Source organism: Melozone crissalis, unplaced genomic scaffold (assembly GCF_028551555.1).
Source record: "Melozone crissalis strain CALT ecotype California unplaced genomic scaffold, PUWL_Pcris_2 ptg000187l_1, whole genome shotgun sequence".
Taxonomy (NCBI): Eukaryota; Metazoa; Chordata; class Aves; order Passeriformes; family Passerellidae; genus Melozone; species Melozone crissalis.
In genome coordinates, this window is record NW_026535952.1 from 2,504,474 (window position 1) to 2,525,000 (window position 20,527).

The following is a 20,527-nucleotide window of genomic DNA, read 5'->3' on the forward strand; positions in this document are numbered from 1 at the left end:
AGAGCGGGGAAGGAGAACCCGAGCCCGGCCCGGACCGGGGCTGCCGCTCCCCTGGCTCTTCTCGGGGCCATCAGCAGCACCCATCGCGCTGGATTCGGGGGAAATCATCCCCCAAAGGGAAATCAGCCCCTCGGGAGGCTCCTGCCTTCCCCTGGGGCTGTCGGAGCTGATGCGCTGGGCAGTGCTGAGAGCGGCTGAATCAAGCCCAGCGGCCCCGCTTTGTCATTTGTTTGTGCCTCTCCGGACCGGGAGCAGGGTGAAGGAATTGGCAAATTCCGCCGGGGAAGGAGGTCTGCTCTCCTTCTTTGCGCGGTTTCTAAGGAGCTTTATTAAAAGATTAAAAAGAAAAACACGACTAAAAAATAAAATAGGGGGAGAGAGCGGGGAAAAAAAAAAAAAAACCAAAAAAACATCCCAACCCGAGCAAAGCTTACCGTCGTGGCCATTTAATTGAGAAATTTCGGGAGCACGGAGCAGCCGTGCCATTGTGGGAAGCCGGGGCTCCCGAGGCGCTGCTCCTCCGCATTTCCCAGCCATTATTCCCCACCGGGAAATTTCCCCATGAGAATTACAGAACAGAGCGCCGTAATTTCGAGGGGGGCGATGGTGTTGGGGGGTCACTGGCCGGCCGTGCCTGGCGAAGGCGCCCCCGAACGCCTTTGATTCGGGAGGGAGGAAAAGCGGCGCGTTCCGAGATGCTGCTGGAGGCGTCCCGGGCTTTTCCAGCCCTGCTGATCCTCGAGAGCGAGGAGCCGACCCCGAGCGCAGGTTTAACCCCACAGCTCGGCCGTGTTTTATGTGTCTGTCTTCCCCAAACAGGCCGGGCGTGCGCTCCCGCACACTCTGCTTGTTAAGGGCAACGTTTAAGTGCATACAGCGAATTCCTGATCTTTCATCGTCTTAAGCGCGGCTGGAAATACATTTTAAACCAAAGCTTTGCGTCCAGGGATGACAGGCCGGCGGGAATTGCCTCCTCGGGTCCCCGAGCCCTGCGTTTGGTGCAGGGTAAAGGGGGGAGCCGGCTGCAGAAGGATTTTTTTATCGGGGGGTCTCTTCCACACAGTCCCGCATCACCAAACTTTCCTCTCCCTTGGGATTTGCCCGTGGAAGGAGAGGAAGGGGGGTCCCCATCCGTCCGTCCTTCTGTCCGTCCTCCCTCCTCACGCTCAGCTACTGGTTTCCAGTTGGCTTTACTGGGAGGGGAAAGGCGTCCCAGCCTGGATCCCGGGCCAGGCACAGCCCCATGGCGAGGGCTGGACCCGGTGGGTCCCGGGCCGTGAATTGAAGGTGGGCACGGAGCTGGGCTGTCCCAGCCGTCACCTCTGAGGCTCAAAGCGGTGCCAGGGTGGGGGAACAGGTCTGAGACGCCACCAGACCCGGGCTAGGCCCGGGCTAACTGCGGCCAGCGCGGGCAGAAGCGCTGGGAGCTGCAGAGCTGCTTCAGCTCCGGCTGCACTGGAGGGAAAGAGAGAGAAATAAAGACAGAGAGAGAGTGAGGGCTGTGTTTTTAAACCCCATGACTTCCACACACCAAGTTTGAGCCCCTCAGCGAGCTGGCTGATCCCGACAGGGTTTGGGTTTCCTGCTCAGCCCGGCCCGGCTTTTCTGAAGATGGGACCGAACCCGCTCAGACCCCAGAGAGCCAAAGGGGATTTTTACCCCGGCTCCTTTCGCCCTCGCAGCCCAAACACTGCAGGGACAAGTTCGGGCTGCGAAATCCCAGATTTGCCCTGCGGTACCGCTGCGACCTTGAGATTCAGGGGTTAAAGTCAGGACACAGCAGCCTCCAGCCCCCTGCTCTCTAACACCGTCCTCTCTCGTGTTTTCGGGTTTTTGTTGTTGTTTTTATTGCCACGGCTTCGTTGCTGTAGAAAAGAAATACACCACGAGTCCTCTTCTGCCTCCGCTGTCAGTAAAAAAAAAAAAAAAAAAAAAAAAAAAATTATTTTTACTTTGAAAAGGAGCTCATGAAGGAGATAGAGGCGAGAATGAGCCGCGTTTAAAAACTGCCCCCCGCTTATGGCAGACTGGGGTGAAATCGTCACCCTCTCCCTCCCCCGTCCCCGACGCAGTGTCCAAAACCGATTATGAAATTGGACATTTGTGGTTGTTTCAAGCGGATGGGAGCCAGCTAATTAATGTGCGGCCCAAAATACAACGTGCGCAATACAAAATAATCTGAATAAAGTGACGGAGCGGTGGATCTCAGACCTTCCTTATTCCGAGGGGCAGACAATAGAAATTACTAGGGATATTCACAGCCTTCGGTCCCCATTTCAACCTGGCCACGAATGCATATTTTAAGAAAATCAAGGCAAATCGCAGCCATTTCATCTGATGGTCGCACGCGCTCGGAAAAGGTTCGTTCATTAATTAAACAAATAAATGAAGCGCGAGGCGCGGGTAATCCCTTTTCGGACGGCCAGCCCCTATTGTACTAACCACTAATAGTGACGTTAAAGGTCTGACTAAAACAAAAGTGCTTTTTTTAGGGGTCGGGGCGGGGACGGGCGGCGGGGTCGCTGCGGTCCCTCCCGGCCGGAGGGGAGGGAAGGAGTGAGAGGAAGGAGGGAGAGGAAGGAGGGAGAGGAAGGGCGGGGGTCACTGCCGTGGCTCTGCCCGTGACCTCCCTGTCTCTAGGACGGCCGCTCTGGGGCCTCCGAACGCGACCGGGTGGGTTGGGCTCGGCGGGGAGAGCCGCGGTTGTGCGGGTGTGCTGGGGGGCAGATTTGCTAAGAGTATTTTTTTCCCCGCTTTTTTTCTATTTAATTATTTTTTTTCATCCTGCCAGTTCACCTCTTAAAAAAAATTATTTTATTTTATTTTTATAAATAAAAGTCTTGATCTTTCCGCCCGTCCTTCCCACCTCCCAACCCTCGGCCGCCTTCCCCGCAGAGAGGAGCGGGCGGTCCGCACGTCCCTTCCCGGCCTTGCTCCTTCCCAGACCCTCCCTAATCTGGGGATTTTCCCCTTCTCAGAGGTTCCCCTGGCCTGGTCCGGGTGTTCCCCGCTGGCTCCGGACCCAGCGGTGCCGTCGGGGCTGAGATTCCCCCGGTCCCGCTGCGGACGGGGCTCGCTGTCAGCGCTGCCCTCGCCGCGTCCCCACGGGGTGACAGCGGAGCCTCGGAGCTCAACCAGGGGCACAAAGCTCAACCAGGGGCACAAACCTCGCTGGAGCTCAACCAGGAGCACAAAACCTCTCTGGAGCTCCGGGGCAGCCCCTCGGAAATGTCCCCCGAGGCACAACCGCGCTGGGGAAAACCCCCCCCAAAAAAGCAGAATTGGCTGCGAGCCCCCAGGGTTTGTCCTCGCTCCTTGTGAGGGCTGCGGGACCTTGCGCTCCGCGGAGCAGCGCAGCAGACACAAAGGAAACAGCGCAAGTTACAGGGCAACCCGATACTGAGCGTAATGCACGGCTGGGTAATTCTTTTAGCAGAATCCCGGAGCTGAAAAAGCTACCGGGCTTTCGAATGTGAGTGCGGACGGACTCGTGTGTGCCCAGAGCAAAGGTGGGAGCTGTTCCCGAATGTTTCTAGATCTTATTACAGCTCCACTCAGCCCGCCGGCTCCCTGGAAACCGGGAAATGTCCGAACGGTACAAAGTGAGCGCTGAGGGGGTTTGAAAAACAGCCGGAGGTGTCAAAAGGAGCGGAGGGCGATTTTGTCCGTGTTTGCCACAGGGACGCGTTTGTACGAAAATGCCCCAGTTTTCCAGCGGCAAAAGCATCAGGAATTTTGGGGTGTTTGTTTAAAACCCCCTCTGATTCCAGGCCGGAGCTGTCGGAGCCGGAGCCGCCTCTCGGTGCCCGGAGGGTCCGGCGGGCACAGCCGCGCTCGGGGCCGGGTTCGCCCTGCCCGCCATCCCCGGGCTCGGGAGGGACAGACACCGCTCCGAACACTGGGAAAAGCAGCAGGAATTTGGGGATGTTTGTTTAAAACCCACTCCGGTGCTGTTGGAGCCGGAGCCGCCTCTCGATGCCCGGAGGGTCCTGCGGGCACAGCCGCGCTCGGGGCCGGGTTTGCCGTGCCCTGCACCCCTGTCCTGCCCTGCCCGGGCCCGGGGGGACAGACACCGCTCCGAACACCGGGAAAAGCAGGAGAGAAGCTCATCTCGCACATGTCGGCTGCGGCAGGGCGCCAGAAAAGCGGAGTTTGAGCTGGGACTGGGCAGACCCCGTCCCGCAGGGGCCCTGGGCTCTGCCGCTGAGCTCTCCGCGCTCCCCGCTGCCCGAATCCTCTCGGATCGCTGGATCTGGGTGATTCCCGAGCCTCTGGCACGGCCAAAGAACCGTGCTGGGGCCGGGTCACCCCCACGGGTGCTCCCAGTGTTCGCGGGGAGGATGCTCCATCTGCCCCGGCTGGGAATTCTCTCTCGGGCCGGGTAATTCCTGCTGCGAGGGGACATCGGGAAATGTCCCCTCCCAAACCACCCCAGGCAGGGATCGCCTCCCGTCCCACCGAGGAGCGGTGCAGAAACGCTCGCTCTGTGGATCCGCAGGGATTCTGGCCTCTCTCCAGGCCAGGGAGCGAATTTGGGAATATTTCCCGGGCGGGCAGGAGCAGCCAGGCCCAGCCTATGGCATCCATACATTTACAGCAAGGCGTCTCCGCAAATCTCTCGGAGGAGAAGTTAATGGGCGTTAGCCCCTCATTCGAATGTGAGGTTTTATTCGTTTCGTTTTCACCTTTAAAGCGATCTGCTGGCGGATTAAATGATAAAATCGCCGGCTTTAAAATAAGCTCAGACGAATGCCAGGCTGATCCACCGAGCGTGTTTACGTCTGATGCGCGTTCGCGATTCCCACTCCAATTTAAAATTCCTGAGGGAGCCAATCTGAGCAAGTGACATTTTTTATTCCGGGCTAGGAAAAAAACCTCAAAACCCGTGCAGATTTTGGGATGTTGAGAAAGGACGGGACGGAGGGAATTGTCCCGCACGGGTGGGGCAGAGACGCGGTTTGTTCTTGAAGGGTTTCGTGAGAGCTCAAGGAATAAATCTGCTCCGTTTTTGGGAGTGGGATTGCTCAGGGCAGTTCTTATACCTCTCTTTGTAGGCTTGCAGTCTCATATTTCGAAATTTGTAATGAGGAAATCGAAATAAGGGCAAACCCCGCGGCACAGGGACGGACTCTGGAGTTTCCATTTGTTGCCGTCTAGGGAAAGAAACTCCAGGAAAACTCCGCCATTCCCAAATTTTGTTTTTCTCCCGAGAAACAAAAAAGCCTTTCAGCAAAAAGCACATTTTTGCCGTGTCTCTGGAATTTTAGGAGCCTTTTCCAAACGGAGAATCGGGAAAAGGCGGAGAAAAGCGCGAATTTTCGTTTGGCTCTGCCGAACAAATTTCCCAGCGCTTCTTTCAGAGCAGGGAAGGCGTTTTTCCCTTCCCCACGGGAAAACGCGATTTATTCCCGGGATTTGGAGAGGCGCACACGGGGTGGGGATGCAGACCCCTCTTTTTGGGTGCTGCTGCTGCCTTGGGACGGCGAAAAGGAGGGGTCAGGGCCGGGTGAGGTCCCCGATGTCCCCTTGCCTGGCATGGGAAGCTCCTCAGCGCTTTCCCGGCGGGAGAAGGACACGGAAACACCGGGAAAGGAATCAAAACTCGGGGGAAGCACCGAGTTCCCCCCGCCGGGGATCCTGCCCATCCCAAGGGATGCCCCAAGAGCGGAGAGAAATCCCCCCCATCATTGCCAGGCCGCGTTTGAGTGCCCAGAGCACAAACGGATCGGGAATCACGGAGCCGGAGCTCAGGGCAGGAATTTCTGCCAGCTTTCCCTCCCGCTCCGGAGGCACAGCCGGGAGAAGGGAGATTTCTTTGGAAGCCTCTGGGCGGCCGGAGGGCACCGGGGGGAAACGCGGGGCTCCGTTTCATATCGGGGCATCCCGAAACGGGCCGGAACTCCAGGCTGGCAGCACCGAATCATGCAGGGTTACCGGCCATAAAAACCCTTTTTGGGTTTTGCGGCCTCCCCGAAGCCGAGGGTTGTTTTTTTCTCTCCAAAAACGAGGCACCAAACGGATGCGGTCGCGTCCTTCCCTTCCCCTCCATCCCTTGGGGACAGCGACCCCTCTGTCACCGGGTGGTGGCCTCGGCTCCTCGGGGAGCTCCTGAAAGGTTCCTGGGAGATCCTGAAAGGTTCCTTGGGAGCTCCTGAAAGGTTCCCTGGGAGATCCTGAAAGGTTCCTTGGGGAGATCCTGAAAGGCTCCTTGGGAGATCCTGAAAGGCTCCTTGGGAGTTCCTGAAAGGTTCCTTGGGAGATCCTGAAAGGTTCCTTGGGGAGATCCTGAAAGGTTCCTTGGGAGATCCTGAAAGGTTCCTTGGGGAGTTCCTGAAAGGTTCCTTGGGAGCTGCTGAAAGGTTCCTTGGGAGATCCTGAAAGGCTCCTTGGGAGCTCCTGAAAGGCTCCTTGGGAGACCCTGAAAGGTTCCCTGGGAGATCCTGAAAGGCTCCTTGAGGATCTCCTGAAAGGTTCCTTGGGAGCTGCTGAAAGGCTCCTTGGGAGATCCTGAAAGGATCCTTGGGAGATTCTGAAAGGATCCTTGGGAGCTCCTGAAAGGTTCCTTGGGAGCTCCTGAAAGGTTCTTTGGGAGCTCCTGAAAGGTTCTTTGGGAGCTGCTGAAAGGCTCCGTTTTACCCTGGAAGCCAAAATCAACCAACAAACCAACCCAAGCAGCCCCAGCCGCCCCGCCTCGCCCCAAGGCAGCTCCGTCAGGAACTTCCACTGCCCCGGGCCGGGCTCGGCTGTGGGGCCGGGTGTGGGCTCGGGTTTAGGGTCAGTCTGTGGGCTCGGGCTGTGGGCTCGGGTTTGAGCTCGGGTTTAGGCTCGGGCTGTGCTGTCGGGATGTGGGCTCAGGCTGTGGAGTCGGGTTGGGTTTGGGCTCGGCTGTGGAGTCGGGTCGGGTTTGGGCTCGTGTGTGGGGTTTGGCTGTGAGGTCAGGCTGTGAGATCGGGTTTAGGTTCGGGTTTGGGCTCGGGCTGTGGGCTCAGGTTTGGGGATGGATTTGGGCTCGTGTGTGGGGTTGGGCTGTGAGGTCAAGCTGTGAGACCGGGCTGTGGTGTCAGGTTTGGGCTTGGGCTGTGGGCTCGGGTTTCGGCTCGGGTTTAGGCTCGGGCTGTGGTGTCAGGATGTGGGCTCAGGCTGTGGAGTCGGGTTGGGTTTGGGCTCGGCTGTGGGGTCGAGTTTGGGTTTGGGCTCGTGTGTGGGGTTGGGCTGTGAGGTCAGGCTGTGAGATCGGGTTTAGGCTTGGGTTTGGGCTCGGGCTGTGGGCTCAGGTTTGGGGATGGATTTGGGCTCGTGTGTGGGGTTGGGCTGTGAGGTCAAGCTGTGAGACCGGGCTGTGGTGTCAGGTTTGGGCTTGGGCTGTGGGCTCGGGTTTCGACTCGGGCTGTGGGCTCGGGTTTAGGCTCGGCTGTGGGGTTTGGGCTCAGGTTTGGGGTCAGGTTTGGGCTCGGGCTGTGGGGTCGGGGTCAGATGGGGCCGGGGGGCGAAGCTCTGTCGGTCCCGTCCGTGCTCGGGTGAAATCGGGGCAGTTCATCTCCAATCGAGCTCCGGCCCTCTTCAGCCTCCTCATCCTCCTGCTCCTTGTCCACCTCGGGGGTGGTCGCTCACAGGGACAGGGACAGACACAGGGCCAGGGACAGGGACACAGGGACACGGTCGGTGCAAGGACAGGACGGGCCCGGGGGGCGATGGGAGCGGAATTCCCATCGGTCCCTGCAGGAATTCCCTCCGGGGAATTCGGGAAAAACGCATCCGCGGGGATGCTCCGCTCCAGAAAAAGAGCAATTCCACCCCAAAACCTGTGTGGAGAGGGGACTCAGCCTTTGCACCGCGGGGGAAGGGGGGACAGGGGGACAGCTCGGGCTCCGCTGCCGCTCTGACCAAACCCTTGGGGTTTTTGTAGGTCTGGGCGACGCCTGGGGACAGCCGAGCAGGATCGGCCCTCTGGATAACGTGGCCATGGAGCTCGGATCCCACTTGCTCCAGGTAGGGCATTTGGGAAACCCGGGATTGAGGGGCTGCCTCTCCTCCTTCTCCTCCTTTTCCTCCGCCTCCTTTTCCTCCCCCTCCTCCTTTTCTTCCTCCTCCCCCTCCTCCTCCTCCTCCTCCTCCTCCTCCTCCCGCACCACCACAGCCTGGCTGAAGCCTTCATCTCATCGGGCTGGGAGAGAAGAAAACCAGAGGCACCAACCACTTAAATTCCAATTATCTCATTATTTTTCGCCTTTGATATCGGCCGAAGCAAGACATGCTTATCCCCTCTGTGCACGCCCAGCTCTCCCAGCCCCAAAAGTGCCGGGGGTGTCCCCAGGGAGCCCCGGGGAAGGGGACCCGTGTTCCCTGGGGGTGGCACCTGGGAGGGGACAACGCCTGGATTGGATGTCCCGGGGCTTTAGCACCTGAAAACCCCGCTGTTCATAACCCCGGTGATCTGCTCCGGAATTCCTCTGAATTCTGAATTTAGGAAGTCGTAGCCGGGGCGAGTGTCAGGAGGGATTAAAAAAAATTAAAAATTGCGTTTAACTATATATATATATATATATATATATATATATATATATAAATAATTTACTTACTTATTTATACATATTTAAGTTTTAGTTTTAATTTAATTTAATTTTATTTTATTTTATTTTTCTTTATATATTTATATATATAATATATAATACATAATACATAATATATAATATATAATATAGTATATAGTATATAGTATATAGTATATAGTATATAGTATATAGTATATATAATATACTATATAGTATATAGTATATAGTATATACTATATATTATATATACTATATACTATATACTATATACTATATAATATATACTACATATCATATATAACATGTATTATATATTATATGTTATATATGTATTAAATATTCATAATTATTTCTTTATTTATAGCTTTGTTTTAATTTTAATTTTATTAATATATTTATATATTTTATTTAAATATATGAATATATATTCATATATATTAATATATATATTAATATATATTAATATATATTCATATTTATAAATATAAAATATATATACACATATATATATATAAATTATTTATTTTTTTTTTTATTAGTACATGAACCAAACGCAGCACAGGTTTTCCCCCCCGATGTTAAAGAGCCACTAAACCGGAATCGTTCATTGGGCAGGTTCATTGCGGGAGGTGAATTCCTGCTCACGGACCTGGGGCTGTTTTCACTCTTTGGCTCGGCCAGGGATAAAATCCCGACAGAAAATCCCTGCCCCGACCTTTGGGATGGCGAGTGCCGTTCTTTATTTGGGATCACAGAGCATCGGCCGCTCCCTGCGGGGAAAAATGAGAATTTGGGAGGCACTGACAACATCCAGGCCATGGCAGAGCTCAAAGTGATCTCCTGGGGAGGCGTTTCCAGCCTGGAATTTTATTTTATTTTATTTTATTTTATTTTATTTTATTTTATTTTATTTATTATCTTATCTTATCTTGTCTTATCTTATCTTATCATCTTATTTCCAGTAGCTGCTGCCCTCTCAGCTGTTAGTCACGAGCCCACCTGGAAATGCTGATCCAGCTGTGTATAATAATCTTTATGATAATTTAATTTATATATTAAAGTACAGACCCAGTTGTAGAAATCACTGCTGTTGCTCCTCCTCCTGGCTGTTCCCAGTTTTGTCGGGCATTAATTGAATTTATACCAAATTAATTGCTGACCACCTGCAACTCTCATTTTACAGTTCAGCTGTTTCTGAATGACGAAGGCTGAAGGCTTTAATAAACCCACATTTACTGCAAAATTATTTTTTTAAGAGTTCTTAGACTGAAATTTTCCATGTGAATTTTCAGCTTCAATGTGTGTGTCCCTGTACATGAAATTTTGGGATGTGCTGCAGTAACAGCAGCACTGAACCAAGGTTATTAATGATAAATTAATAAAAAATTATTAATTAAGGGTAAAGCAATTGCAAGACAACAGTGTTCAAAGCAAAATTGTGGCTAGAACTGCAATAAATTATTTCTCATTATGGTATTTCTACAAAATTTAATTTATACTTTAAAAAATTAGCAAAGAGTAATCTGGCTTCAATTATATGCTGTAGAGTCATTAGTAGGCCAGAGAATAATTTGGAATATTTTCTTATTGGGGTGGCACTATGAATTAGACAGGATTTTATTGCTTCTCTGCCAGTTCAGCGACTTTAAATGAAATAAAACAGGTGGTTGTTTTACTTATGCACTGTAAAAATTATTTTTCTCTTCCAAATATATTTTCCAGTGATATTCACATGTGGGAATATTCACTGATATTCAAATATCATATGCTGATCAAAGCTCTCTGTGCTGGGTAGGGATAATGCAGATTTTTTGTTATCAGCTGCTTTTGAAAAAATACCTGAAATTGGGCAGTGAAAAATCCAGACCCCCCAAACTGAGAGGTTTTGTACCCAAATCATGGCCAGTTCTGGCTGAGCTTTACCACATTATTTATTTTTTCTCCTATAAATAATATCCGATTAACCCAACTTCAATTTTTACTCAATATTTGCCTCCCAGCCAATTTCCTGCCAAGGAGAATTTGTAGGATTGGATCCCAAGTTTGAGTTGGTTGAGGTTTGCAAGGATAAAACTTTCTCACACTCAGAGAGGGAAATTGTGCTTATCAATTTTGGATGCTGGCAGAGGATGAGGTTGCTCAGGGCTTTTTTTATGTCGGAAATTCTCTAAACTGAAGGGAGAGATCATTTATACACAGCCAGCCTTGAATTCTTTATTTTTTTTTTGGAAGGTGAATTCCCTTTGGGACTCAAAGAGAGATATTTGTGCCATTAATTTGACTTTTTCTGCTTTCTCTTTGGAAATTCACATTATTACAGAGCAGAGACACATTCTTGAAAATGCAGCCAAATTTCAGCATTGCTGCTGTTGCCATGAAATAAATTGCAAATATCTGGGTTTGCCAATTACACCATAAAAAATGGCTCAGGTAGGGCCTGGCTTCCCCCTGAGCACCACAGAGCTCAGGATTTGGGCTAAGAACCAAAAAAAAACCTGAATAAATCAAAATATTCCCTGAAATTGCAGCAGCAAAGCTGAATCTATTTGGCACGAGGTGGATTTCACAATGAGCCTGAGTTTAAGGGAGCAAAATCAGATAAAAGGATATAAACCCATAAAAACCACTTCTGAACCCCTGTTCCTCTTAGAAAAAGTCATTTTGGGAATAAATAGCAATCATAAATACTTTTGTTTTACCTGTTAATTTTAAAAATATGAGCAGGAAACATTCTTAGTGCTGTTTGTTCACTGTTCTGGTACAGTTTTAATTGTTCCAAACCATTTAATTCATGTTCAAATCCCTTTAAATCTCGCTGTGCTTGATATATAATAATAAATAACAATGTAATAAATCAACTTCCCTCCACAAGGGCCCTGTTTTCTACTCATTTTCCAGCCTGGATTTCTCCCATCCTGAATTTTTAATCCTGGAGGATTTGTTGTAGTGTGTTTTTAAGTTTCTTGTTTTTGCTCCCCCATTTTATGTACTGTCCCCCCCTGTTCTTTGTAAAATGGTTCTTCCCCCTCCAGTTTTCCCGCCACAGAGCCTTTGGCAGTTATGTTACCATGGTTACCCCTGCCCCTGTTAATTGTCAATCTCCCAAGTTACATAACTGCTCCTCCCTTATCCCACCATATAAGTAAAGTTTTCCTCCTCCCTGAGCCCAGTCAATCACCCCCCACTCCTCCCTGCTTTCTAGAACATTCTTCTCTCTGGGGGTGGTGGTTGGCTGGCGTCCCGGGGCCCCTCCTTTGTTCTATGTTTATTGGATAAGTTCTTGTGTCAGTTTTCTTATGTACCTCCCCACATGTTCCCCTTTGGCCCCAACGTGGGGCGCCAAACTGCGCGAGGGCGTACACGGCCCTAAGTCCGGCTAGCTGAAGGGGTAAAGCGGCTGACGCCCCTGCGCATCGGAAGCCAGCCCCCCTTGGCGTCCTGGCCTCGGACTGGGCTGGATTGCGGACTTGGGTTCGCGCTGGATGAGACGAGAGAGGAGGCGACCACTTGCTGGGGGTAAAACGTCGGTTTATTGAAGAGCCCACATGCAGCACAGGGCAAACCAACAGGTGGATACACCCACAGCAAATGGCCCCGAACACGGGGGGAGACAGAGTTTTACAGGGAAGGGGTGGAGACGGGAGGGGAAGCCCAGCTAACCAATAGGGGAACATGTGGGGAGGTACATACGAAAACTGACACAAGAACTTATCCAATAAACATAGAACAAAGGAGGGGCCCCGGGACGCCAGCCAACCACCACCCCCAGAGAGAAGAATGTTCTAGAAAGCAGGGAGGAGTGGGGGGTGATTGACTGGGCTCGGGGAGGAGGAAAACTTTACTTATATGGTGGGATAAGGGAGGAGCAGTTATGTAACTTGGGAGATTGACAATTAACAGGGGCAGGGGTAACCATAGTAACATAACTGCCAAAGGCTCTGTGGCGGGAAAACTGGAGGGGGAAGAACCATTTTACAAAGAACAGGGGGGAACAGTACATAAAATGGGGGAGCAAAAACAAGAAACTTAAAAACACACTACAACAAGGATTCAGGATTTTACCTGCTCAAATCCACCCATTTCACCAGTGCCATTATCCCAAAGCACTGAGCATCCCCATCCATCCAGAAATTCCCTGTCCTGTATTTTTTTACTCCAAAAATTTTCCATTTTTTGCCCAGAAATTGCTCTTTTGGAGGGATATCCATTCACCAGACCTTGTATGTCTTGGTAATATTATAACTATCATTACTATTATTATTATAATTTTTAACTATTATTATTATTTATTACTATTATTTATTTATTTATTACTATTATTTATTTATTTATTTATTTTTTATTACTATTTATTATTTATTTATTACTATTTATTATTATTTATTACTATTATTACTATTATTATTATTATTATTATTATTATTATTATTATTATTATATTATTACTATTGTTACTCGTATGTCTTGGTAATAATATTACTATAATTATTTTATTTTATTTCATTTTATTTCATTTTATTTAATTTTATTTTATTTTATTTTATTTTTTATTATTTTTATTATTTATTTATTTATTTTTATTTTATTTTTATTTTATTTCTTTTATTTTTATTTTTATTTTTCTCTATCTCTATCTCTATCTCTATCTCTATCTCTATCTCTTTATCTCTATCTCCATCTTTATCTTTATCTTATCTTTACCTTTACCTTTACCTGTACCTTTACCTTTACCTTTACCTTTATTTTATTCCTTAAATTTTGCTGTTTGCTGCTGCTGAAGTCATAAATAATCCCCCAAAAATCCATTTTTTTCCCCACTGCAAATGTTTTAAACAGATTTCTTGCTTCTTACCCTGTGGATTTCTCTTCATTTCAGACTTTGGATGGTTTTGTTTTCGTCGTGGCATCCGATGGCAAAATCATGTACATTTCTGAAACAGCGTCTGTGCACCTTGGCCTGTCCCAGGTATGTGCTCTGAGTCCTAAAAAACAAATAAAATAAAACACAAAATACACATTTGGACCCTCACACTGCTGCCTTGCTTTATATAAAGTAATTTTTATTTTTTTTCAGGGTTGTTTGAAGCTTTTTTCTGCTTGCAAAGGGCTTTGGTAAAAGACTCAAATTTCCTTTCCGTGCCACCACATCGGGCTGAATTTATTTCTGTTCTTGTTCGTTGTATTTTACTGCTCATTGCCTTTCAGAAGGGCCATAAATAATAAAATATTGCAAATTGCAGGGCCTGAAACCCAAGTGTGGGCAGGCAGTGGGGCTGAAATAAAATCAGAATTTGACTCTGGGAGCCTGAGATTGTGTCAGATATTGAGGCTGCACATGAAAAGAGAGAAAAATCTGATGTGGAACAGGGGGTTTATGGTAAACGTGCTGGGGGAGGAGGAAAAAAATAAAAATAAAAATAAAACAAAAAAAAAATAATGAAAAAGATTGTGTCAGATATTGAGGCTGCCTGTGGAAGCCAGAGAAATCTGATGTGGAACGGGGAGTTTATGGTAAATGCGCTGGAGGAGGAGGAAAAAATAAAAATAAAAATAAAATTAAAAATAAAATTAAAAATAAAATAAAAATAAAAATAAAAATAAAAATAAAAATAAAAATAAAAAAGATTGTGTCAGATATTGAAGCTGCCCATAAAAGGCAGAGAAATCTGAACAGGGGGTTTATGGTAAATGTGCTGCAGGAGGAGGAAAAAAATAAAAATAAAAATACTTAAAAAAGGAAAAATCCTTTAGAGGGGGCACAGAAAGGCTTTTTTATTAAATAATTTTACAATTATCTGTAATAAAACTCAGAATTTGACTTGAGGAGCCTCAGATTGTGTCAGATACTGAGGCTGCCCATGAAAGGCAGAGAAATCTGAACAGGGGTTTATGGTAAGTGTGCTGGAGGAGGAGGAAAAAATAAAAATAAAAAGGAAAAACTCCTTTGGAGTGGGCATAGAAAGGCCTTTTTATTAAATAATTTGACAATTAACTCAAATAAAACTCAGAATTTGACTTGAGGAGCCTGAGATTGTGTCAGATACTGAGGCTGCCCATGAAAGGCAGAGAAATCTGAACAGGGGGTTTATGGTAAATGTGCTGGAGAAGGAGGAAAAATCTAAAATTAAAATATTTTAAAAAGGAAAAATCCTTTGGAGTGGACACAGAAAGGCCTTTTTATTAAATAATTTGAAATTAATTTAAATAAAACTCAGAATTTGACTTGAGGAGCCTCAGATTGTGTCAGATATTGAGGCTGCCCATGAAAGGCAGAAAAATCTGAACACGGGGTTTATGGTAAATGTGCTGGAAGGGGAGAAAAAAATAAAAATAATAAGGAAAAAATGCTTTAGAGTGGGCACAGAAAGGGCTTTTTATTAAATAATTTGAAACTAATTGAAATAAAACTCAGAATTTGACTCGAGGAGCCTTAGATTGTGTCAGATACTGAGGCTGCCCATGAAAGGCAGAGAAATCTGATGTGGAACAGGGGGTTTATGGTAAATGTGCTGGAAGGGGAGAAAAAAATAAAAATAAAAAGGAAAAGATCCTTAGAGTGGGCACAGAAAGGCCTTTTTATTAAATAATTTTACAATTATCTGTAATAAAACTCAGAATTTGATTCTGGGATCCTGAGATTGTGTCAGATATTGAGGCTGCCCATGAAAAGGAGAGAAATCTGAACAGGGGGTTTATGGTAAATGCACTGGAAGAGGAGAAAAAAATAAAAATAAAAAGGAAAAATCCTTTAGAGTGGGCACAGAAAGGCCTTTTTATTAAATAATTTGACAATTAAGTGAAATAAAACTCAGAATTTGACTCTGGCAGCCTCAGATTGTGTCAGATACTGAGGCTGCCCATGAAAGGCAGAGAAATCTGAACAGGGGGTTTATGGTAAATGTGCTGCAGGAGGAGGAGGAAAAAAAAATAAAAATAAAAATAAAAATAAAAATATATAAAAAGGAGAAGGGGGGCAGATTTATGAGTGTTCACATGGAATTCAGGGCAGTTTTTCCTGAGTTTTTCCAGCTCAGTGCTCTTTTCAGTAAAGCATTTTATATGGTTGTGATAGAACTCATAAAACTCAGTTTACTACTGTTCTGCACCAGAACTAGGAGGGGGTTTTATGGTTTTATGGTTTTTTCTCTCTTAGATGGACATTTCTAATTTTTTTTTTTTGCCTTCTTGGGATAGGAACAAAGGGCAAAGAGCCTGAATTTATTGTAGAAATTGAAATTAAAGCAGAAATTGAAATTAAATTAGAAATTGGCTTTCCATGCCTTTGTTTGTAGCTGGAATTCATTGGTAGCACCTGATCTAAAGTTTGCCGAAGTCCAATTAAAAAAATTCCTCATTAATTTCAGCACCCCTGGATGAGATTTGCAAGGAACTGAAGGGTTCAGTTGTGTATCAAACATTTATTAATAAATAAACAAATTGAAATAAAGCCCAAACAGCAGAGGAGATGAAGGTGAGAGAGAGGAGAATATTCTGAAATATTCTGAATTATTTATCCTGTGGCTGTTCCCCTAAACAGAGAGGGGGAATTTAATGGTGGGGATTATTTGTGTACCTTAATTTTTTTTGTAGTAATCAATATTATTAATAGAAAAAAAAAAAGTGGAATTATTTGGATGTGTGCTTATAACAATGACATTAGAATTAGTGGCTATGAGAGAAAATAGAACTCAAAAGGTAGAGAAAACAAGGCTATAAACCCATAAAAATCACTTCTGAACCCCTGTTTCTCTTAGAAAAAGTCATTTTGGGAATAAACAGCCACCATAAATACTTTTTTTTTACCTGTTAATTTTAAAAATATGAGCAGGAAACATTCTTAGTTCTGTTTGTTCACTCCGTTCTGGTACAGTTTTAGTTGTTTCAAACCATTTCATTCATGTTCAAATCCCTTTAAATCTTACTTTGCTTGAAAATCAACTTCACAAGGGCCCTGTTTTCTACTCATTTTCCAGCCTGGGTTTCTCCCATCCTGAATTTTTACTCCTGGAGGATTCAGGATTTTACCTGCTCAAATCCACCCATTTCACCAGTGCCATTATCCCAAAGCACTGAGCATCCCCATCCATCCAGAAATTCCCTGTCCTGTTTGTTTTTCTCCCAAAATTTTCCAATTTTTGCCCAGAAATTGTTTGTTTGGAGGGATATCCATTCACCAGACCTTGTAGGTCTTGGTATTTTTATTATTATTATTATTATTATTATTATTATTATTATTACTACTACTACTACTACTACTACTATTACTATTACTATTACTACTATCAATAATTTATTATTATTTTTTAGTTTTATTTTATTTTTTATTATTTTAATGAAATTTTATTAATATTAACCCAGTTATTAGGGACAATTAAAGAATTATGGGATCGTTGGGACACTAAAGAGACTTTGGCACGTGTATGAAGAGGGGACTGGCAGTGTCACATAAGTTTTAATCTTATTTATCCCTCCTGGTCATCTGCACTCACTGAATTCCATGTGCATGGAAATATCTATAAATTCTAAGTGCAAGAGGTGCTGAGGAAAATCAGAAAGTTTGGCCAAGTTGTTTTTTGAATTTTAAGTTTAATCAGCAAAATCTCAAACTTTTCACTTCAGCAGAAGTGTGGAACAACTGAGCTTGAAAGTTGTGGGATTTGAAATTTAAGGGATTCTCAAAGCACAAAAATTGACAGCGAACAGGGATTTATTTATAAAATTTATTTATAAATAAAATCTTTACATTTATTTTAAATTTATTTATGAAATTTCATCCTGATTTATCACCAATCTCTTCTTGCTCTGCCTCAATATTCTCTTTTTGAAGGGATCACTTTGCACTAATTTTGGGCTGCTCCCACTCCTCAAAACACAAATCCCTTTGCCCTGGGATATTCCTGCCAGCTCCCAGGGCCTCCAAAGGAGTTTTTGATCCCACTCCTCTGGAAATCCTGGCACTTCTGCCCCTGCCATCCACCAGAATTGGGCAGGAGAAGGAAATTCCCCAATAATATAATAAAAAATTAATTCCACATTATATTTCCAACAAGTGCCCTCACAGAGCCAAAGCAAGCTGGGAGCACAGTGGTGGTGATTGGGAAAAAAAAAATTCCTTTAGAGTGGGCACAGAGAGGCCTTTTTATGAAATAATTTGACAATTAACTAGCCCACACATCAATTTCCTGCTCCAGCGCCATTTGTTTAAAAATATATCGTTCAGCTAAATAAAAAATCCATTTAAAAAGATTTTTTTGCAGCCTGTTTTCGGAGGCCTGCTACAGTGGCCTTTATCTTCTGCTTGGGTTCAACTTCAGCAGGAAGAAATTAAAGCTTGAGCGAAAGCCAGGCTGACTGAACCAGCCATAAATTTCAAGCCAGCTTTAAGGATTGTTTTGAAGCACGGCTTTGCCTCAGAAAAAGAGGTTCTGAAAAATCTACATCTTCATTTGGGGCCCTGCCACTTCATTTGTGGCTTTGGAGTTTGGTTTGCTCCCAGCTGGGGCAGGAAAATTGGGAATTTTGCTGGAGGAACTTTCCTCCAGCTCATCCCAGTCCTGGCACAGAAAATTTCTTTTTTTGCCTCTTTTTTTTTTCCAGGGATAACAAACAGCTTCAAATTCATCAAATATTTTTTCCTCTCAGAGTCCAAAGGCACAAAAAAGAGGAAAATCCTCTCGGGGGACAATGTGGAAAGACAAATTTTATTTTAATTTGAAGGTCTGGAGCTTATTCCAGCAGTTTTCTGGATCCATGAGGGAGCCAGACTTATCTTTGATAAATCTTGAAATATTCCACCGCAAATGAACTTTTCCAGGAGTTTATTTTTCATTTGTGGCCCTGCCACTTCATTTGTGGCTTTGGAGTTTGGTTTGCTCCCAGCTGGGGCAGGAAAATTGGGAATTTTGCTGGAGGACCTCTCCTCCAGCTCATCCCAGTCCTGGCACAGAAAATTTCTTTTTTTGCCTCTTTTTTTCCAGGGATAACAAACAGCTTCAAATTCATCAAATATTTTTTCCCCTCAGAGTCCAAAGGCACAAAAAAGAGGAAAATCCTCTCGGGGGACAATGTGGAAAGACAAATTTTAATTTAATTTGAAGGTCTGGAGCTTATTCCAGCAGTTTTCTGGATCCATGAGGGAGCCAGACTTATCTTTGATAAATCTTGAAATATTCCACCGCAAATGAACTTCTCCAGGAGTTTATTTTGCTTTTATCCAATGAGTCTATGAGAGGTAAAATATGCAATTATTTACTCTAGAATCCATCCACTTAGCCCTGTGTGTTTATTATGAAGCATTCCTTGGCTGGAAAAAAAAAGAAAATAAATCTGAGTTGCTCATAAACCCCCTGTTAGTAGGAAATGCTGAGATTTGGTATTTACAGCTATTAAAAACTGCATCAAGGAAGGTGTTTTAGTAACCTGAGGCATGGGAGATTTAGCTTTATGAATTGAACTGTAGAATTTCTGTATTTTTAAAGTTTTCAGGGTTTTATTTTCGGCTTTGAAAGAGCTGAATGTGCCTAGCAGGGGGTGAGACTCCAAATTAGGGATCCATATTTTGGTTTTTTGGCGCTGCTTTAGCCCCCCATCTCTTTGCTGGTGGTTTTATTATTTTAAAGTCAATTTAAAAAGTCAATTTTGGGGTCAGTTGTTGGAATGTGAAATGCAGGGAACTCTCAGAACTTTGGGGGTGTAAGGCAGAGTTCAGAATTAAACCCAGGATTTGATCTGAGGCCTTGGGAAAGGCTCCAAACTGAGGGGCTGGAAGGGACAATGGGGATTTGGGGTTTAAAGCAGAGACAGGTTAAGCTGAGGAAAGGAAAATTTAGAGTTTTAGAGTTTAAGATATAAAAATAAAAGCAGTTCCAGAGGTAAACAAGGAGTTCAGAATGCAGCACTGTAGGTTTGTGTGCCAGAACACGATTAGCTAAGAAAGCTCACACTGTACATGGGTCCATGAGGTGAAATATTTAAGGATTGGGTCAAAAACATAAATATCCTTATTAACAATGTTTTATTGGTCAATAAATCCTTAAAAAGTCTTGTAACTGAGGGTCTTGGGCCCTTCTGAACCATGCAGTGAAGGTGTGAGCTGAACTCACCCTTCCTGCCTGTGTAGAAGATAAGGAAAATAAACCACATTATCAAAAACAAATCAGAGGTCCCATCTCAAATTCCTTCTAAAATTCCTCACAACTTACAACCACTTCCATTGTGTAACAGATTGAGTAAAATCCCTTTCTCTAATCATTATCTCCATCATCTGAAATCCAGGATTTAGAATAGATTGATAAAACCCCTTTCTCTAATCATTATCTCCATCATCTGAAATCCAGGGTTTATTTGACCTGTATCAATCCCTTGGGTTTGCACCCTCAATCCTGAGGGACAAACTCCCAGCAAGGATCAATCCCAGCCCTCCAAACCCTCGGGCACAACCAGAGCTCAGCTCTGTCCCTGAACCTGGCTCCAGCCACAGCCAGACTCCTCCTGGAGAAGGGATTTGGGAACCCAGGAGTTCCTCACCCTGCCGGGGGACAATTCCTGCCCCAAATCCATCAAATCCTGCTCTGGAGCCACTCCCTGGCTCCTGTCCCTCCATCCCTGTCCCTCTCCTGGAGCCCCTTTAGGCCCTGCCAGGGGATTTCAGGCCTCTCTGGGGCCTTCTCCTCTCCAGGCTAAAAAATAATCATTATTAAATATTGCTTCATTATTAAAGTGTTGTTTGAACAAACAATGCACTGCAGTGTCAGTTCTGATGGAATCTGAAAGGAACTCTCAGAACTTTGGGCCTGGAAGCCAAAGCTCAGAATGAAACCCAGGATTTGATCTGAGGCCTTGGGAAAGGCTCCAAACTGAGGGGCTGGAAGGGACAATGGGGATTTAGGGTTTAAAGCAGAGACAGGTTAAGCTGAGGAAAGGGAATTTTAGAGTTTTAGAGTTTCAGATATAAAAATAAAAGCAGTTGCAGAGGT

At 45.6% G+C, this 20,527-nt stretch overlaps 1 protein-coding gene across 1 annotated transcript in view; it reads left to right on the plus strand.

The window, feature by feature from the left end:
• SIM2 (SIM bHLH transcription factor 2) overlaps positions 1-20,527 on the plus strand; it is a 71,421-nt gene that overhangs the window by 666 nt on the left and 50,228 nt on the right. Inside the window, exons 2-3 of the mRNA XM_054293731.1 lie at positions 7,907-7,989; positions 13,429-13,518. Of these exons, the coding sequence (XP_054149706.1) occupies positions 7,907-7,989; positions 13,429-13,518 (173 nt within the window). The remainder of the gene's footprint in view (positions 1-7,906; positions 7,990-13,428; positions 13,519-20,527) is intronic.